Source organism: Salmo trutta, chromosome 30, assembly GCF_901001165.1.
Source record: "Salmo trutta chromosome 30, fSalTru1.1, whole genome shotgun sequence".
Classification (NCBI taxonomy): Eukaryota; Metazoa; Chordata; class Actinopteri; order Salmoniformes; family Salmonidae; genus Salmo; species Salmo trutta.
The window spans coordinates 6558339-6577403 of record NC_042986.1 but is presented as its reverse complement, the minus strand read 5'-3'; the positions used below and the strand labels follow the sequence as shown (position 1 = coordinate 6577403).

At 43.8% G+C, this 19065-nt stretch overlaps 1 protein-coding gene across 3 annotated transcripts; it reads right to left on the bottom strand.

The window, feature by feature from the left end:
* Positions 1-4224: 4224 nt before the first annotated feature.
* On the bottom strand, positions 4225-19023 carry LOC115167790 (trophinin associated protein). Of its 3 annotated transcripts, none has more exons than XM_029722394.1 (14): positions 18717-19023; positions 18282-18390; positions 17828-18110; positions 16902-17550; positions 16634-16755; positions 11356-11407; positions 9920-10057; positions 9573-9721; positions 9250-9304; positions 6007-6074; positions 5726-5821; positions 5128-5602; positions 4715-4935; positions 4225-4455 (listed from the first exon to the last, which is right to left on the bottom strand). In XM_029722394.1, the coding sequence occupies exons 2-14, from the start codon at positions 18341-18343 to the stop codon at positions 4381-4383; spliced, it is 2445 nt and encodes an 814-aa protein (XP_029578254.1). In that variant the 5' UTR covers positions 18344-18390; positions 18717-19023; the 3' UTR covers positions 4225-4380. The 3 variants fall into 3 exon arrangements, with proteins under 3 accessions (XP_029578254.1, XP_029578251.1, XP_029578252.1); XM_029722391.1 differs by having other exon boundaries at positions 5128-5605; positions 18717-19022; XM_029722392.1 differs by having other exon boundaries at positions 5128-5605; positions 18282-18374; positions 18717-19022.
* Positions 19024-19065: the final 42 nt, after the last annotated feature.

Below are 19065 nucleotides of genomic sequence, written 5' to 3'. Positions count from 1 at the left end.
TGCCCCATAGCCCTGCCCCCGAATCTCTCTCTCACACACACACACACACACACACACACACACACACACACACACACACACACACACACACAGTCTTGTATAACTGACCTTGTGGGGACACACAATTCAGTCCCATTCAAAATCTTATTTTCCCTCACCCCTAACCTATTCCTAACCCTAGCTCCTAACCCTAATTCTAACCTTAACCCTCTAGAAATAACATTTGACCTTGCGGGGACTAAAAATGTCTCCAGTTGGTCAATTTTTGTTTGTTTACTATTCTGGTCCCCATAAGTATAGTTAAACACATCCGCACACACACCTCATGACTGAACTAAATATACATCACAGTGACTGTCACCTCCTAGAGGGCACAGTAACAGAACATATGATAGAATGTAGGCTACATTTAAACATGCTCGAGGGATTAAAATGTGAACATTTAAAACTGTAATAAATTATAATACATTATAATCATATAATTTATCTCTGAGACCAGAGACCTTGAAGGGCCCCTGTGTTCCAAAGAAATAACAAATGCGACTCTACCCACATCAGGATACTGCTAGTAGACTGCATGTCTGTTACGTTTTGGTACACCCAGCACAGATGATATGAGAGAACCATGATAACATAGAAACTGTAAGTCACCATTAGGTCAAAATTGACATCGATATGCATAAGACTGGTCCCAAAGTAAGGACAATGGCCATAGCCTTAGAGTTGGCAAGACACACAAACAGATCTGGGACCAGGCTAGGCAAGCCCACCTACATGAATGTGGCAATCAAAAGACACTGGCCACAGATAAAGATGACCCAGCACACTATCTCTACTGTACATCTCTCTGTTTCAGCAACAGACAGGGTACATTTCAGATAACCAGCAGTAGAGGAATGCTTACGTGATCATCATGTGTTCCTCACCCAGTATGTGTTACATATACTATAGTCTTGCTGGTCTCCACCACCCCCAGTCTCAGAGATACAGTGGCTGTGGGAAGAGATTACTTGCTTCCTGAAAACACTGTCTTTAAAGTAACTGTCCAGTGTTTCCAGATTTCTGTTAAATATGACCTATAATTTATTACAATATGCATGAAATTGTTTTCCTTCCAAAAATGTTTTAAGTATGTTTAAAAGCAGCTTTTATGTGTTGGAATGGTGTGGGCGTACCCCAACGACATAATGTGTATACCAGTCATTAAAAATATTCATGCAGTAGACCTGTAACAATGAACGTAGCCTTAAGATGCTTTTGGGAAACTGGTCCCAGTTTGACATACAAGTTTAATTTTTTTTTTTTTTTTTTTAGCTTTTTCTCTCCAATTTATGCTTTGGCCACAAATACAAGTATAGGACGAGTCAACAACATTATGAGTATAAGTTAACATAATATACACTTTTAAGTGAGATTTTCACTAGACAGATACTTTAACTTTAGTATGCCCAGTAGAAATTCAGGGAATGTTAAAGTTATTTGTCAGTCACCCGTAGACACACATTATAAATTGTAATCTGTCATGAGGTTGTGGGGCAGAAAAATTCAGATGAAGACAAGAAATCTGCCATGCCAAGCGGTACAGTAGCCAAAGCCAATGGTATGAGCTACAGGTCGCGTACTACATTGCAGTCGCACACTAAATCTCCCAAATACTTTTGTTGTGTTTTACATGTTACTAACTGAATCAATATGACATGACTGCAATGTAGACTGCAACGTAGATGACGTACCATTAAATAATTGGTAAATGTGTGTAGCGTGACTACTTTGCAGATGTCTGGTGTGTGATGTCTGGAACGCGACCAGTCTTGCTCTTCTTCAGAAGTGGTAACACAGGCCAGAGTAGTCATCTGTTATGCGGTATAGCCCAGTTAAAGGGAATGTCTTGAGGAACAACATACTCCCCCACTAAAGGCTTCAGATTCCAGATGGCATTTCACACACAGCGCTAGAAAGAGTCAGTTGACACAGAGAGCTGGATGTAATTCAGGTTATAGCTCGATTGAAATGTAGAGGCAATGATCCCGCCTTCGTGGACTGCATTCACGGTAAACGAAGCGTCGGCTCAATCTGAAATTACATTTACATTTTAATGCGGATCTTCTTGGTCGTCATTGTAAATACGACTGGTTAAATAAAAATGAAGAGACACTAGTCTGGCTCTTGCGAGATTGCTGTAGTTGACACTGTGCATTAGAACCTAAAAAGCTCTATTATAGTAAGTATAGTTTTCAACGAGCTTTACGACCACGTCATAATAAAACTCACAAAACATGCATCTTACGACAGTTTTACACATCCTGAAATCTACACAATCTGATTTTGGCCTCATTTGTTTAGTGTTTAACAGGAAACAATGCTGACATCGATATTGACTCAGATTTATGAAAAATTACAAAATCAATTACATCTACATATTGCCCTTATCATTTCCGGAAGATCATTTAATTTCAATATTTGTAACATTGATCAAGCCACAGATTCCCAACAGTGTCCAAATGGGTTCAGTAGTCTAGAAAATATCAACATTGATTTGACAATTCATTTTCTGCGTTTGATTCAAATGAAACACTTTTAATGTCACATTCTTGGATACTGTAAATACTGGCAAAAATACAATTATTTATTTAACTTTGGCAGCGATTACAGCCTTGAGTCTTCTTGGGTATAATGCTACAAGCTTGGCACACCTGTATTTGGGGAGTTTCTCCCATTCTTATCTGCAGATCCTCTCAAGCTCTGTCAGGTTGGATGGGGAGCATTGCTGCACAGCTATTTTCAGGTCTCTCCAGAAATGTTATATCAGGTTCAAGTCCGTGCTCTGGCTGGGCCATTCAAGGACGTTCAGAGACTTGTCCCGAAGCCACTCCTGTGTTGTCTGGGCTGTGTGCTTAGGGTTGTATTCCTGTTGGAAGGTGAACCTTTGCCCCAGTTTGGAGGCCCTGAGCACTGTGGAGCAGGTTATCATCAAGGACCTCTCTCTACTTTGCTCTGTTCATCTTTGCCTCGATCCTGACTAGTCTCCCAGGTCCTGCCGCTGAAAAACATCCCCACAGCATGATGCTGCCACCACCATGCTTCACTGTAGGGATGGTGCCATGTTTCCTCCAGACGTGACGCTTGGCATTCAGGCCAAAGAGTTCAATTTTGGTTTCATCAGACCAGAGAATCTTGTTTCTCGTGGTCAGAGCCTTTTACTGAGGGGTGGCATCCATCTTGCCACTGTACCATAAAAGCCTGACTGGTGGAGTGCTGCAGAGATGGTTGTCCTTCTGGAAGGTTCTCCCATCTCCACAGAGGAACTGTCAGAGTAACCATCGGGTTCTTGGTCACCTCCCTGACTGCTCAATTTGGCCGGGCAGCCAGCTCTAGGAAGAATCTTGGTGGTTCCAAACTTCTTCCATTTAAGAATGATGGAGGCCAGTGTTCTTGGGGACCTTCAATGCTGCATAACGTTTTTAGTACCCTTCCTCAGACCTCTGCCTCGTCACAATGCTGTCTCGGAGCTCTACGGACAATTCCTTCAACCTCACGGTTTGGTTTTTACTCTGACATGCACTGTCAACTGTGGGACCTTATATAAACAGGTGTGTGTCTTTCCAAATCATGTCCAATCAATTGAATTTCCCACAGGTGAACGCTAATCAAGTTGTAGAAACATCTCATGGATGATCAATGGAAACAGGATGCACCTGAGCTCCATTTCAAGTCTCATAGCAATGGGGCTGAATACTTATGTAAAAGGTAGCGATTTTTATTTGTAATACATTTTCAAAAAAACAGTTTTTGCTTTGTCATTATGGGGTATTGTGTGTAGATTGATGAGAAAAAAAATATTTGATACATTTTAGAATAAGGCTGTAATGTAACAAAATGTGGGAAAAGTAAAGGGGTCTGAATACTATCTGACTGCATTGTAAAAATTCTGGGCAGGTCATTTTGGCTACCATGGCTATGCCCCCATAGGATGACAATGCCCCCATCCACAGAGCACGAGTGGTCACTGAATGGTTTGTTGAGCCTGTAAACCATACGCCATCTCAGTCATCAGATCTCAGCACAATTGAAAACGTACAGGAGCTTCTGGAGTGGCATCTGAGACTGCATTTTCTACCAGCATCAAAAACAAAACACTAAATGACAGAACTTCTCGTGGAAGAATGGTGTTGCAACCTTCTAACAGAGTTCCAGACACTTGTAGAATCTACAGTATGCCAATGTACACATTATGTTGGTGTTTCCTTTATTTTGGCAGTTACCTGTACATACATACACTCCTTCAAGTCTTTGCTTAACAATCCGTCATTTTTACAGTGTCTTATCAGTAAACTAGACCAGACAAATAAAAGAAGAGAAACATTCTCAGTGCAACAGCCATCATCTCTCCTGTAGAGGAGAGGAGCAGGGGGAGGAAAGAGCAGACGAGGGGTCCAAGATGATTGACCGAAAACTCTGAAGGGGAGAAAGAAAGGGAAGAACAGGAAAAGAGTTTCAATTTACTTTTAACTATCACAAAATGATCAATGATGCTCTTCTGATTATTGGACAATGAACATGAATCCTCATCAATAGGTAGGAAAGTCTCACGATGCCATCCTTCCAAGTCTTGTTCATCACTCGACTACTGGGAGGAATCTTAGAAACCGATGCTATAGATGGGCTAAATGCCTGTAGGACTAATATGTAAATTAAACGATGATACCAAACTCACAGTGTAGTCCTGCAGATACAGGGCTGCTGCCACAGGGTTTCCACAGCGGGTCTGCACGGGCCAGGAGGAGGTGGCAATGGATGAGCAGGGAGGGGCTGGGGAGGTGGTGGTGTAGGTAGCCACCTCCTCATCCAGACGTAGCTCCTGCAGAGGGGGGAGGCGCCGGCGGAGCAAGGCTGCAGCAGAACTCAGAGCACCGCTCTTTGGGATGATGATACTACCTGCAACGACACAGGTTACTGGTTAGACATTCAGAGGACCGGGGTCAGTCAATCAAATGTATTTATTAAGCACTTTTTGCATCAATGGGATAAGACCCATCAAATGTTGATCTATCAATGGATCCTGCCTAATCTACTGAGTCAGCCCAGCTACAAGTAGTATCAAAAGATAAATTGTCTCAGCAGTCCTACCTCTGGGATGACTCAGGGGGACAAAAGCTGAGGGGTTGGCTAGCCTGGTCAAGCCTGATGCTATGGCTGCAGTAGCAACCCTGGATAGAGTTTCTGGTCCAGACGAGGGTCTGACTGGATGGAGCAGGAGCTCGAGGACAGTCCCTTGTGCTGAAGCTCTGGCTTCAGGCCAACACTTCTCCAGTGGCCCACTCCTCTCCAGGGGCCCACCTCGCTCCAGAAATCCAGCCACAGGGCTCTCCTGTTCTTGTGCTGGAGCTGCTCTGAGCAGCTTCTTCCCTGTTGAGAAGAAAATTACAGATTCCCTGTGTGGGGCTTGAAAGAAGGTCTGGGGTCCTCTTCCCTTGTTATTTTGTTCTTCCTCCTCCTCCTGGTCCTTGTCTGCTCGGGTCTCAGCAGGGTCTTCGACCAGCTCCCTGTTGTCTATCCTATCTTCATCCTCTTGGTCCGTCTCCATGAATAATCTCTGAACAACCTCCTGCCACAAACACTCACTCAATGACTTAACTGACTCAACACTATGAAATAGACATTAGCAACCTAATTCAGTCATGTGGTGTAGGATATATATATTCCATTAGTAAGCCTTCGTCCTCACCTCCTTGTGTCTCTCCAGATCTCGGTTGTGGCCCTGGAGGCCCCAGAGTCTAGGAGAGCATGCGTAGGGGGTCCGGTGGGCAGACAGGTGCCTCCCCTGAAAGAAGATGGCTCAGTGACTTAGAGCATCTACGGTGCTGGCAATATCAGGGTTGTCAGTTTGATTCCACCATGGGCAACATATGCTGAGAAGATGCCACTTTAGTGTTGACAGTTCAAAATCTAAAAACTCTACATACAGACCATGGACATACGAGTGAAAGTGTGCTGAAACATACTTACCATGGACATGGGCTGATGCCTGGTGTCAGGGACCCGCTGGGGTGTCCACTTCTGGCCGACTGGCATCACTGACGAGAGGGACAGACAGATAGATCATATTGACAGACGGACAGTGGCATACTTCATAACACAAAGAGAGCAGAGGGGTATCCTACGAAGCAGGTTTGAGGAGTTAGCAAGGTAACTGTGGTCAACTCAGAGTTCAAATCAGGATTAAACAAATAAAATAATAATAGGTCATATGAAAGTGGCTAACGTTTTAGCCAGGTACATGTTTATGGAAACGAATCCTTCAGAGCTAACCTGCTCTGGGGCTGGCTAACTAATTGTACTTACCCTGAATGAGATGACAAACGCAAATTGAAGACCAATCAGATTCACTCCCTGTTGCAAAGATTGCGTCATCATCCCCTTCTTCATTTGAGGAAGATGAATTATTCAATATTTTATTACTCAAATGTTTTTTTGTGTGCAAAAAAAGTGATGTTAAAATATATCACATTACACATAACAACAGAATCCATGTTAAACTTCACGCAATGTAATACAAATATCGATAGGAGTGGGGAGGGGAAAGGTGCTTGTGCATTGATAAGCACCCCCAAAGACGGCATTAATGATAAGTAATACAATGAAGATGGCACAAGAACAATTCTATTTCACACCATAGCCTGCTGAATTTGCATGATACATTTTATTTTATTTTCTTTTGAGTTCGGCACAAATTAAAATGTGACACTGACTCGCCCATGGATTGACGTTTCAGCATTGCCTCAAAGAGTTTGGCGTTCGACTAGCCACGTGCACGAGCAGTTACAAGCCTGCGAGAGTCCAGCCTGAGCTGGAATGTGAAACGAACTTAAGCTGGTTAGCTTTAGAAAACCCTCAGTAGATCTGACTGGCTTCATAGGATACCCCTCAGAGGACCGCCAACTCTAGCAGGCTTGTAACTTTAGTCATATAAAAGTTTTACGGTGCGTGAAGATTCAAATGCATTCTGCCATTACTAAATGTGATAGGTATTTTAACATTTTACACACACAAAAAAGAGAATACTCAAATCAGTCGTCTTCCTTAAATGAAGGGGATAATGAAGCAATCTTTGAGATAGGGAGGGAATCGGATTTCATTGGTCCTCAACTCGCAGCTCACACTTCATTCAGGATAAAAGTAGTTAGCCTGCCCTGGAGCAAGTTAGTTCTTAAGGTTTCGTTGCCATAGAAATGTACCTGGCTAAAAGGTGAGCCACTTTGGTGGTACCGGTTGACCAAAGATGCCTCTCAAACCAGGTATGTAGTATTGGGCTCAGATCAAGTTAAGATAGACATAACATTTGAACATTTACATTTTTCTCATTTAGCAGACGTTCCTATCCAGAGCGACTTACAATTTGGTGCGTTCCTCTTAAGATAGCTGGGTAAGACAACCACATATTACAGTCGTAGCAAATACATTTTTCCCCTCAAGGCCCCTGAGTAACACAGACCCAAGAGGAGAGGGACAAACCGGTGAATTTCTGGCGATAGAAACGGTAGCATATACAGTGCATTCGGGAAGTATTCAGACCTTCACGTTTTATTACTTTACAGTCTTATTCTAAAATTGATAAAACAGTTTTCCTTATCAATACCCCCACAATACCCCATAATGACAAAGCAAAACAAGTTTGTAGAAAACTAAGTATTTAGACCATTTACTCAGTGCTTTGTTGCAGCACCTTTGCCAGCGATTACAGTCTTGTGTATGCCGCTTACAGGCTTGGCACACCTGTATTTGGGGAGTTTCTCCAATTATTCTCTGCAGATCATCTCATCTTAGGTTGTATGGGGAGCGATGCTGCACAGCTATTTTCACGTCTCCAGAAATGTTTGATCGGGTGCAAGTCCGAGCTCTGGCTGGGCCACTCAAGAACATTCAGAGACTTGTCCTGAAGCCACTCCTGTGTTATCTTGGCTGTGTGCTTAGGGTTGTTGTCCTGTTGGAAGGTGAACCTCTGCCCCAGTCTGAAGTCCTGAGCACTCTGGAGCAGGTTTTCATCAAGGATCTCTTTACTTTCCTCTGTTCATCTTTCCCTCGATCCTGACAAGTCTCCCAGTCCCTGCCACTGAAAAACATCCCCACCATGCTTCAGTGGGGATGGTGCCAGGTTTCCTCCGAACATGACGTTCAGCATTCAGACCAAAGGACTCTCATGGTCAGAGTCCTTTAGGAGCCTTTTGGGAAACTCCAAGCAGGCTGTCATGTGCCTTTTACTGAGGAGTGGCTTCCGTCTGGCCACTCTACCATAAAGGCCTGACTGGTGGAGTGCTGCAGAGATGGTTGTCCTTCTGGAAGGTTCTCCCATCTCCACAGAGGAAATCGGGAGCTCTGTCAGAGTGACCATAAATGTTTCCATTTAAGAATGATGGAGGCCACCGTGTTCTTTGGAAACAGGATGCACCTGTGCTCAATTTCAAGTCTCAGAGGAAAGGGTCTGAATACTTATATAAATAAGGCATCTGTTTTTTTATTTAATACATTTGCAAAAATTTCTAAATTGTTTTTGCTTTGTCATTACGGGATATTGTGTGTAGATTGATGAGGAAAAGGCTGTAACGTAACAAAATGTGGAAAAAATCTGAATACTTTCCCAATGCACTGTAACTATACTGAACAAAAATATAAAACGCAACAGGTAGTGTTAGTCCCATTTTTCATGAGCTGAAATAAAAGATCCCAGAAATGTTCCATATGCACAAAAAGCATCTTTATCTCAAATTTTGTGCACAAAATTATTTACATCCCGTTTAGCGAGCATTTCTCATTTGCCAAAATAATCCATCCACCTGACAGGTGTGGCATATCAAGAAACTGATTAAACAGCAAGATCATTACACAGGTGAACCTTGTCCTGGAGACAATAAAAGGCCACTCTAAAATGTGCCACAGATGTCTCTAGTTGAGGGAGCGTGCAATTGGCATGCTGACTACAGGAAGGTTTAACAGAGCTGTTGCCAGAGAACTTAACCAAAAGCCGCCTCCGACGTCATTTTTAAGAATTTGGCAGTACATCCAACCAAGCGGGTGGGCCTATGCCCTCCCAGGCCCACCCATGGCTGCACCCCGACCCAGTCATGTGAAATCCATAGATTAGGGCCTACTGAATTTATTTCAATTGACCGATTTCCTTCTATGAACTGTAACTGAGTAAAATCTTTGAAATTGTTAAATGTTGCGTTTATATTTTTGTTCAGTATAACTTACCCAGAGGTCCTCCAGATGCTTCAGTGTAACTCTTTGTGACAGGTACTCTCTGAGCCTGGAAAGGTAAAGCACCACAGTGAATATTCTGTTTATATTCCTAAAGCCTCTCTATACTCATCAGTAAACTGTGGCTGCCTGTTTCATGCAGCACTAAGGAGACATGACATGAGAAAAAGGGACATGAGGCAGTACTACGGCAATGACTTTTAAATCTTAATTGAAATGGATATAAAGTTGTTTTCACCCTGGCTGGAGCGGCTTTATATGCATCATCAAATCATACATTTTAATAAATAAATGTATCGGTCCAAACATGAACTCACAGTGTAGATAGAGGTTCCCCTGCCAGAGGGGCAGACAGAGGTGCGTTGTGGTGTGGCCCCCAGCATTCCCCCAGCCGTCACCCCTTCATTCTGCAGGATGCTGCTCAGGGCCTTGGGGTCTGGGGTGAACGGGACACTCCGTCCTGGACCTGGAACACAAGCACATACAAGGTTACAGACTTTTTTCCATTTTTTTTTAGCACTGGTTGAAGCTAGAAAGCTTCTTTACAATGAATATTTTTGCATCATGATAATGAAGCAGTAGTAAGCTATTGCAGGCATTTCTAAGCTTTGTTCTTCAAAACGTGCTCAAAGATGGAACAATTCCAAGTAGTACTACCACGGACCTGCCGAGGCTGCAGTCTTCTGGTGACTCTTCATGACGGACACTCTCTGGGGTTGCAGAGGGTAGGTGACCCCTTCATTCTGAAGGATGCTGTTGAGGGCTGAAGGCTCAGGGGAGAACTGAACAGATCTTACGGGACCTATAAACAATTCAAGCACATACAAGGTTACATACTTGCTAGCCTATCCTAGGCCCTTAGATTGAGCTGGAGTAGGAGTTTGAATAGGCTGGCTAATCAAACAGCTCAGTGCAAATTGTTTTTAAAGGGGTGCTACATGCAACATATCCACACGGAAATAGCCTTCAATGTCAATGCTAAACTCAGCAAAAAAAGACACGTCCTCTCACTGTCAACTTGCGTTCATTTTCAGCAAACTTAACGTGTAAATATTTGTATGAACATAAGATTCTACAACTGAGACAAACTGAACAAGTTCCACAGACATGTGACTAGCAGAAATTGAATAATGTGCCCCTGAACAAAGGGGGGGTCAAAATCAAAAGCAACAGTCAGTATCTGGTGTGGCCACCAGATGCATTAAGTACTGCAGTGCATTTCCTCCTCATGAACTGCACCATATTTGCCAGTTCTTGCTGTGAGATGTTACCCTACTATTCCACCAAGGCACCTGCAAGTTCCCGGGCATTTCTGGGGGGGAAATGGCCCTAGCCCTCACCCTCCAATCCAACAGGTCCCAGACAATTTTTGCCAGTCCTGTCTGATCCAGCAATGATGGGTTTGTGCCCATAGGCGACGCTGTTGAGGTTGAGGTCTGGTGAGGACCTGCATTACAACAGGCCTACAAGCCCTCAGTCCAGCCTCTCCCAGCCTATTGCGGACAGTCTGAGCACTGATGGAGGGATTGTGTGTTCCTGGTGTAACTCGTGCAGTTGTTGTTGCCATCCTGTACCTGTCCCGCAGGTGTGACGTTCGGATGTACTGATCCTGTGCAGGTGTTTTACATGTGGTCTGCCACTGCGAGGACTATCAGCTGTCCACCCTGTCTCCCTGTAGAGCCGTCTTAGGCGTCTCACAGTACAGACATTGCAATTTATTGCCCTGGCCACATTTGTAGTCCTCATGCCTCCTTGCAGCATGCAAGTGTTTTTCAGAGTCAGTAGAATGGCCTCTTTAGTGTCCTAAGTTTTCATAACTGTGACCTTAATTGCCTACCGTCTGTAAGCTGTTTGTGTCTTAACGACCGTTCCACAGGTGCATGTTCATTAATTGTTTATGGTTCATTGAACAAGCATGGGAAACAGTGTTTAAACCCTTTACAATGAAGATCTGTGAAGTTATTTGGATTTTTACAAATTATCTTTTGAAAGACAGGGTCCTGAAAAAGAGACTTTTTTTTTTTTTTTTGCTGAGTTTATATCAGCAGTACATAGACCGTTATATGCAGCTTGGAAATGTCCAGTACTACTACCACTGACCTGCAGAGGGTGCAGTCTTCTGTTGACTCTTCATGATGGACACTCTCTGGGGCTGCAGAGGAAAGATCACTTCAAGTTAGTTCACAGACTGATATTGGACACACAAACTCAGAAAGATCATCAGTCAGTAAGTACCCTGCAGATCTGGGTTCACTTCAATTGTTATTTGTTTTCTTTCAAATACGTTGAGTGTTTGATTACTAAGGCTATTCTATTGGTTCCATTGCGCCAGGCAACAATCTAATAGAAAGAAAATAAGTTGATGCCGGATAGTAAATGCCGGAACAACCTTTGTGCAAACAAACTTCCAGAAGTAATCAAGGAACTCTCATGTAGTGGAAAAATAAAAAAGCCTACTGTATGGTAAGAATAAAACCCACCGATGCCTTGCGGCTACAACAGCCTTCATCATGGTGACAAAGAATAGTGGTGGACAAACTGTTGTATATCCCAACTCTCACAGGAAGTGACTCAATTCATTACCATATGTAGTTGATAAAGCAAAAAAAAAATGGAGGATAAAAAACATTCAAGATAAAGATAAACATGGCATAACGAGAATTGAACACCACAAAAGAAATGCAATATCATAAAAGGAAAATAAACTGTGTACACGAGCTCTTGCTACTAAACTTAAGTAAGATTGGAAAACAAATTTTTTTTATAAACCACATATCTCTTACAGGAAGGGAGAATAATACAGTGGCTTGCGAAAAGTATTCACCCCCTTGGCATTTTTTCCTATTTTGCCTCCTTACAACCTGGAATCAAAATAGATTTTTTGGGAGTTTGTATAATTTGATTTACACAACATGCCTACCGCTTTGAAGATACAAAATATTATTTTCTTGTGAAAAAAAACAAAACAAAAAAACATAACTTGAGCGTGCATAACTATTCACCCCTGAAGTCAATACTTTGTAGAGCCACCTTTTCCAGCAATTACAGCTGCAAGTCTCTTGGGGTATGTCTCTATAAGCTTGGCACATCTAGCCACTGGGATTTTTGCCCATTCTTAAAGACAAAACTGCTTCAGCTCCTTCAAGTTGGATGGGTTCCACTGGTGTACAGCTATCTTTAAGTCATACAACAGATTCTCATTTGGATTGAGGTCTGGGCTTTGACTAGGCCATTCCAAGACATTTAAATGTTTCCCCTTAAACCACTCGAGTGTTGCTTTAGCAGTATGCTTAGGATCATTGTCCTGCTGGAAGGTGAACCTTCGTCCCAGTCTCAAATCTCTGGAAGACAAACAGGCTTCCCTCAAGAATTTCCCTGTATTTAGTGCCCTCCATCATTCCTTCAATTCTGACCAGTTTCCCAGTCCCTGCCGATGAAAATGATCCCCTCAACATGATGCTGCCACCCCGCTTCACTGTGGGGATGGTATTCTCGGGGTGATGAGAGGTGTTGGGTTTGTGCCAGACATAGCGTTTTCCTTGATGGCCAAAAAGCTCAATTTTAGTCTCATCTGACCAGAGTACCTTCTTCCATATGTTTGGGGAGTCTCCCACATGCCTTTTGGCAAACACTAAATGTTGACTTGTTTTTTTTCTTTAAGCAATGGCTTTTTTCTGGCCACTCTTCCGTAAAGCCCAGCTCTGTGGAGTGTAAGGCTTAAAGTGGTCCTATGGACAGATACTCTAATCTCCGCTGTGGAGCTTTGCAGCTCCTTCAGGGTTCTCCTTGGTCTCTTTGTTGACTCTGATTAATGCCCTCCATGCCTGGTCTGTTTGTTTTAGTGCCCTCTCAAACCTGCCCTCTCTTGGCAGGTTTGTTGTGGTGCCATATTCTTTCCATTTTTTAATAATGGATTTAATGGTACTCTGTGGGATGTTCAAAGTTTCAGATTTTTTTTTATAACCCAACCCTGATCTGTACTTCTCCACAACTTTGTCCCTGACCTTTTTGGAGAGCTCCTTGGTCTTCATGGTGCCGCTTGCTTGGTGGTGCCCCTTGCTTAGTGGTGTTGAAGACTCTGGGGCCTTTTAGAACAAGCGTATATATACTGAGATCATGTGACAGATCATGTGACACTTAAATAAAGTCCATCTGTGTGCAATCTAACTAATTATGTGACTTCTGAAGGTAATTGGTTGCACCAGATCCTATTTAGGGGCTTCATAGCAAAGGGGGTGAATACATATGCACGCACCACTTTTCCGTTTTTAATTTTTTGAAACAAGTTATTTTTTTCATTTCACTTGAGCAATTACGACAGCAACCCCCACCCCCACTGCGAGAACAACCAGACGAATTACCAAGACGTGTACTCCGAGCATGCGATGACCAACTGGCAAGTGTCTTCACTGACATTTTCAACTTCTTCTTGTCTGAGTCCAACATGTTTCAAGCAGACCACCATAGTCCATGTGCCCAAGAACACAAAGGTAAACTGCCTAAATGACTACCGACCCATAGCACTTACGTCTGTAGCCATGAAGTGCTTCGAAAGGCTGGTCATGGCTCACATCAAAACCATTATCCCAGAAACCCTAGACAAACTCCAATTTACATACCGCCCCAACAGATCAAATCTCTATTGCTCTCAACAATGCCCTTTCTCACCTGGACAAAAGGAACACCTATGTGAGAATGCTATTCATTGACTACAGCTCAGCGTTCGACACCATAGTGCCATTAAAACGCATCACTATGCCAAGGACCCTGGGACCAAACACCTCCCTCTGCAACTGGATCCTGGACTTCCTGACGGCCTCCCCCAGGTGTTAGAGGTAGGTAACAACACATCCGCCACGCTGATCCTCAACACAGGAGCCCATCAGGGGTGCGTGCTCATTCCCCTCCTGTACTCCCTGTTTACTCATGACTGCATGGCCAGGCACGACTCCAACACTATCATTAAGTTTGCAGATGACACAAGTGGTAGGCCTGATCACAGACAAGACAGCCTGTAGGGATGAGGTCAGAGACCTGACTGTATGGTGCCAGGACAACAACTTCTCCCTCAACATGATCAAGACAAAGGAGATGATCATGGACTACAGGTAAAAGAGGACCCAGCACACACCCATTCTCATCGACGGGGCTGTAGTGGAGCAGGTTGAGAGCTTCAAGTTCCTTGGTGTCCACACCAACAAACTAACATGGTCCAAGCACACCAAGACAGTCGTAAAGAGGGCACGACAAAACCTATTCCCCCTCAGGAGACTGAAAAGATTTGACATGGGTCCTCAGATCCTCAAAAGGTTTTACAGCTGCACCTTCGAGAGCATCCTGACGGGTTGCATCAATGCCTGATATGGCACCTGCTCGGCCTCCGACCGCAAGGCACTACAGAGGGTAGTGCGTATGGCCCAGAACACCAAGCTTCGTGCCATCCAGTACCTCTATACCAGGCAGTGTCAGAGGAAGGTCCTAAAAATTGTCAGTCTCCAGCCATCCTAGTCATGGACTGTTCTCTCTGCTACCGCACGGCAAGCGGTACCGGAGCGCCAAGTCTAGGTTCAAAAGGATTCTAAACAGCTTCTACCCCAAAGCCATAAGACTCCTGAACATCTAATCAAATGCCTACCCAGACCATTTACATTTCACCCCCCCCCCTCTTCTACGCTGCTGCTATCTATACATAGTCACTTTAATAATTCTACCTACATGTACATATTACCTTGACACCAGTGCCCCCGCATATTGACTCGGTACCGACACCCCCGGTATATAGCCTCGCTATTGTAATTTTACTGCTGCTCATTAATTATTTCTTATTTTTATTTCTTATTTTTTTAGGTATTTTCTTAACTGCATTGTTGGTTAAGGGCTTGTAAGTAAGTATTTCACTGTAAGGTGAAATACACCTGTTGTATTCAGCGCATGTGACAAATAACATTTGATTTGAACTGGGAACCACCTCAATGGCCGTGGCTTTCAGAGAGTTTGGGCTGCCATGGCCAACCTGTCTGTAATGTTTAGCCATAGGATACTTGTCGTTAGCAGTCCTTATAGCATAGGCATGTTCAGACACCCTGTCCTTGAGCCTTCTCTTAGTACGTCCTATGTAAAATCACCCACGTGGCCACTCCAGCCTGTACAGCACATAGGTAGTGTTGCAGTTGACAAATTATTTTACTTTATAGGTTCCAGGTCCACAAGTGTCCCTGAATGTATTTGTTTTTACAATGTGATGGCAGTGAATGTAGTTACCACATGGGAAGTTGCCTCTGGGGTTGGGAAGCCAACTTGGCTTAGTTACTGGCGTGAGGTCGCTGTGCACCAACTTATCCTTGAGGGTAGGGGCCCTTCTGCAAGAGAATGCTGGGGGTTCAGTGAACACGTCACACAGAGTAGGATCACTTTCAGTTATGCTCCAATTGCGTTTGATGATGTCCCTGGCTGCCTCCTGGCTGTGGCGGGTCACAAAGTAGATTGGTTTGGGGTTGAGGTCTGAGTGTGTTTGAGAAAACTTTCTCTTTCCAGAGAGCCTTTGAAATTGTCCGAAGGGAGTGTTCTTAGACTAGCGGGGTGAAAACTTACCCTCCCCAAGGATGGTATTGTGGTCCATACTTTTCCTGCAAATGGTGGTGCAGAGTGAGATTTTAAGATCCAAAAAGTTAGTTTCCATTTGACTGTATTCTAAACTCTGTCAATTCCCTCAATGAGAATTGAGAAACTAAGTTGGTGCGCAGCAAACTCATCCCAGTAACTAAACCAAGTTGGCTCCCCAAGCCTAGAGGCAACTTCCCATGTGGTAACTACAATCACATTGTAAAAAAAAAATACACTCAGGGACACTTGTGGACCTGGAACCTAAAGTTCAATCATTTGTCAACTGCAACACTACCTATGTGGTGTACAAGCTGGAGTGGCCACGTGGGTGCTTTTACATAGGACATACTAAGAGAAGGCTCAAGGACAGGGTGTCTGAGCATGCCTATGCTATAAGGACTGCTAACGATAAGTATCCTAAGGCTAAACATTAGACAGGTAATGGTAGCCCAAACTCTCCCTTTTAGAGTTGCCTTTTATTGTCCCCAGCACAAGGTGCACCTGTGTAATAATCATGCTGTTTAATCAGCTTCTTGAAATGCCACACCTGTCAGTTGGATGGACTATCATGGCAAGGGAGAAATGTTCACTAACAGGGAGGTAAACCAATTTGTGCACAAAATTTGAGAAGGTTTTTGTACATATGGAAAAATTGTGATTTTGTTGCGTTTATATTTTTGTTCAGTATATAAACCAAAGAAGCGCTCCCCTCCTATGTCTCTCAATCTAATAGAGTCACAGGTCTGCTGTGTAAAGGAACCATAGGTCAACTCACCATGTTGTTATAGGCTTTTGTAGAGGGACGGCTAGACATAGAAGCCCCAGCAGCATTGACTCCGACATTCTGCAGGATACTACGTAGGGCAAAGGGGTCAGAGGAGAAGGCTTCCACACGCCCTGGAACACACACAAGGGACAATGGAACACAATTTCAAAAACTAAATATAAATCTAAAGATGACGAAAACATAGAAAATCTAGAGACAAGGGGGAGAGAGAACAAACACCATGACACTGCAGCTATATGATGAGCTCTGAACTCACCAGCGGTGCTACTTAGTAACTGGCCAGGCTCGGAAAGATCTTTGATGCTGAGCGTGTCCAAATGGCCCCTGCAGGCTTCCGTACTGAGGGCAGTGGGCTTGGCTGAGGTAGTGGAGGAGTCACTGCTAAATGAGAAAGCAGTGGACGAAAGACCTGAGCCAGGACCAAATGAAATGGGAGGTCTGGAAAGACCAAGCTGTCCCGATCCAGAGCCGTGAAATGGATTGTCTGAAGAAGACTGTGCCTTTGGTTTCTGATGTTGAGACAAAGACATGGAGGTGGCAGCACTGGTAGCCTGGGGCAAATGAGTCTTCCATTCTTCTCCATCGTGATGTGACAAGATGCCTGCTAGCCCTGGACCTTCTTTTCTGGCCGCCAAGTGTTGTGCGAGTGTTGGGAGTCGAGCAGCAAGTTCTACTGTTGACTTTGTTCGGGCCTTGTTATGAGTTTGTGGGACGGAACTGGGTAGTTTAGCTGTCGTTGTGGGTCTTGTTTTAGGGCTGGCAGCAGCGCTAAAAGTATTTTCAGGTTGGGTGGTTTGAGCAACCAGCGGCCTCCTCTGGTTCTTGGCCTCCATTCGGTTGGCTCTGGGATGGGTGAAGTTGAAAGGTACAGGCTTGGTGTTCGGCTTCTTCCTCTTTGCTTTACCCTTTAGGAAACAGATAAGGACAAAAAATATAAATGACATCCTTTAGCACTGACAGCAATGCTAGTAAGATACACCTTCAGGGCCGGTTTCTCAACAAAGTTTGGGCTGTTCCTGGTTAAGAAACACTTTCAATGTAGACTCCCCATCGCACATGCTTTTTAATGCAGAAATTAGGCTTAATATGGGACCAGAATCAGCGATATATAATTTGAAGCGATGGGTTTACCATATTATATATAATTGGGTTGTGTATTTAGAATCCATCTATAGTTCTTACCGCTAGAGAGTTCTCCTCCCATCTCTTGTGTGACTGGGTGAAGTCAGAGGGCGTCTGAAGGGGCAGGGATTTAGCAAGCACTGGCAGCCTGCTGATGCCCAGTGGTCTTACAGGGGGCTTAGGGTCTTTGTCTGAGGTTGCTGCTGGGACCTTGTTCTCAGTCCCTCGTTTGGAATGGTGGCCGTGGGGTACAGAGGGGTGTTTGCAAGGGTGGGGTACAGACGGGTGTTTAGAACCTGGTTTGGGGTCTGCTGTCATTCTGTTGATCTTCATTCTGTTTGGACTGAAGATTGAGTCAATGTAGACAGACATATATACTTTCCAGGCAGTGTGTTTAATTCAGGTTTACTTTTCAACAGTACATGATAAACAGTGGCCATGCATCATTAGGGAGCGGCGACCACCAACATAAAGCACAATTGTCTCGTTAGTTGTTCATACTCTGTAGGCCTACCTTGAATGGTTGTTCAGGATTTTATTCCGACTATGCTGACGCAGAATCGGAGAGGAATCCATCTTCGCTCAGTCAGAGAGGTTCAACAGAATTCTGTAAATAACAAACCCTGAACCAAATGTCAGTTAACATAATTCAGCATGCTAGCTAACACAGTTGGCAAGAGCATATGCTTTTTAGAGACGAAAACAGCAACCACATTGCTTAATTGCTTTGCTACAGTTAGCTAGTTAACTTGTTTAATGACTCGCTTAATAGCTGTCGTATAAAGCAAATAACCCACTGAAATATTCGGATCCCTTAGGAAACACCACAAAACTTTGAACAATTTAAACGGTATTGTTACTGCTAGCTTCAAGCGAGCGACTGAGAGAAAGGGCAGCTTGCTCTCTGGGTATCTGACCGTGACAAGAGAGAAAATCTGACTGTACTCACATGCACACTTCAAAACAGAGAATTGTTTACTTGCTTCACAAAATGTTTTCGAACAAAATAATGAATATATCCCAGACTTTCCTGTTTTCAACACAAAAGATGCATGAGAAGAAGACAAGCTCAAAACTTCCTGAACATGCTCCAGTTTGTAAAAAGCAAGTATTTTCATTGGTTAAACCAGAAACGCCATAAGCCAATTGTTGCGCTAGTTTTTTCAACAGCCGTAGTTCCTTTGACCAATCAACATCAAGCGTGCAAAAACAACTCCATGGAAACGACGCATGATGCTTCTCCACGTGATCCAATGAGTCCCTCCCCCAAGGCAGCAGCTACTCTTCCTGTTATTCAG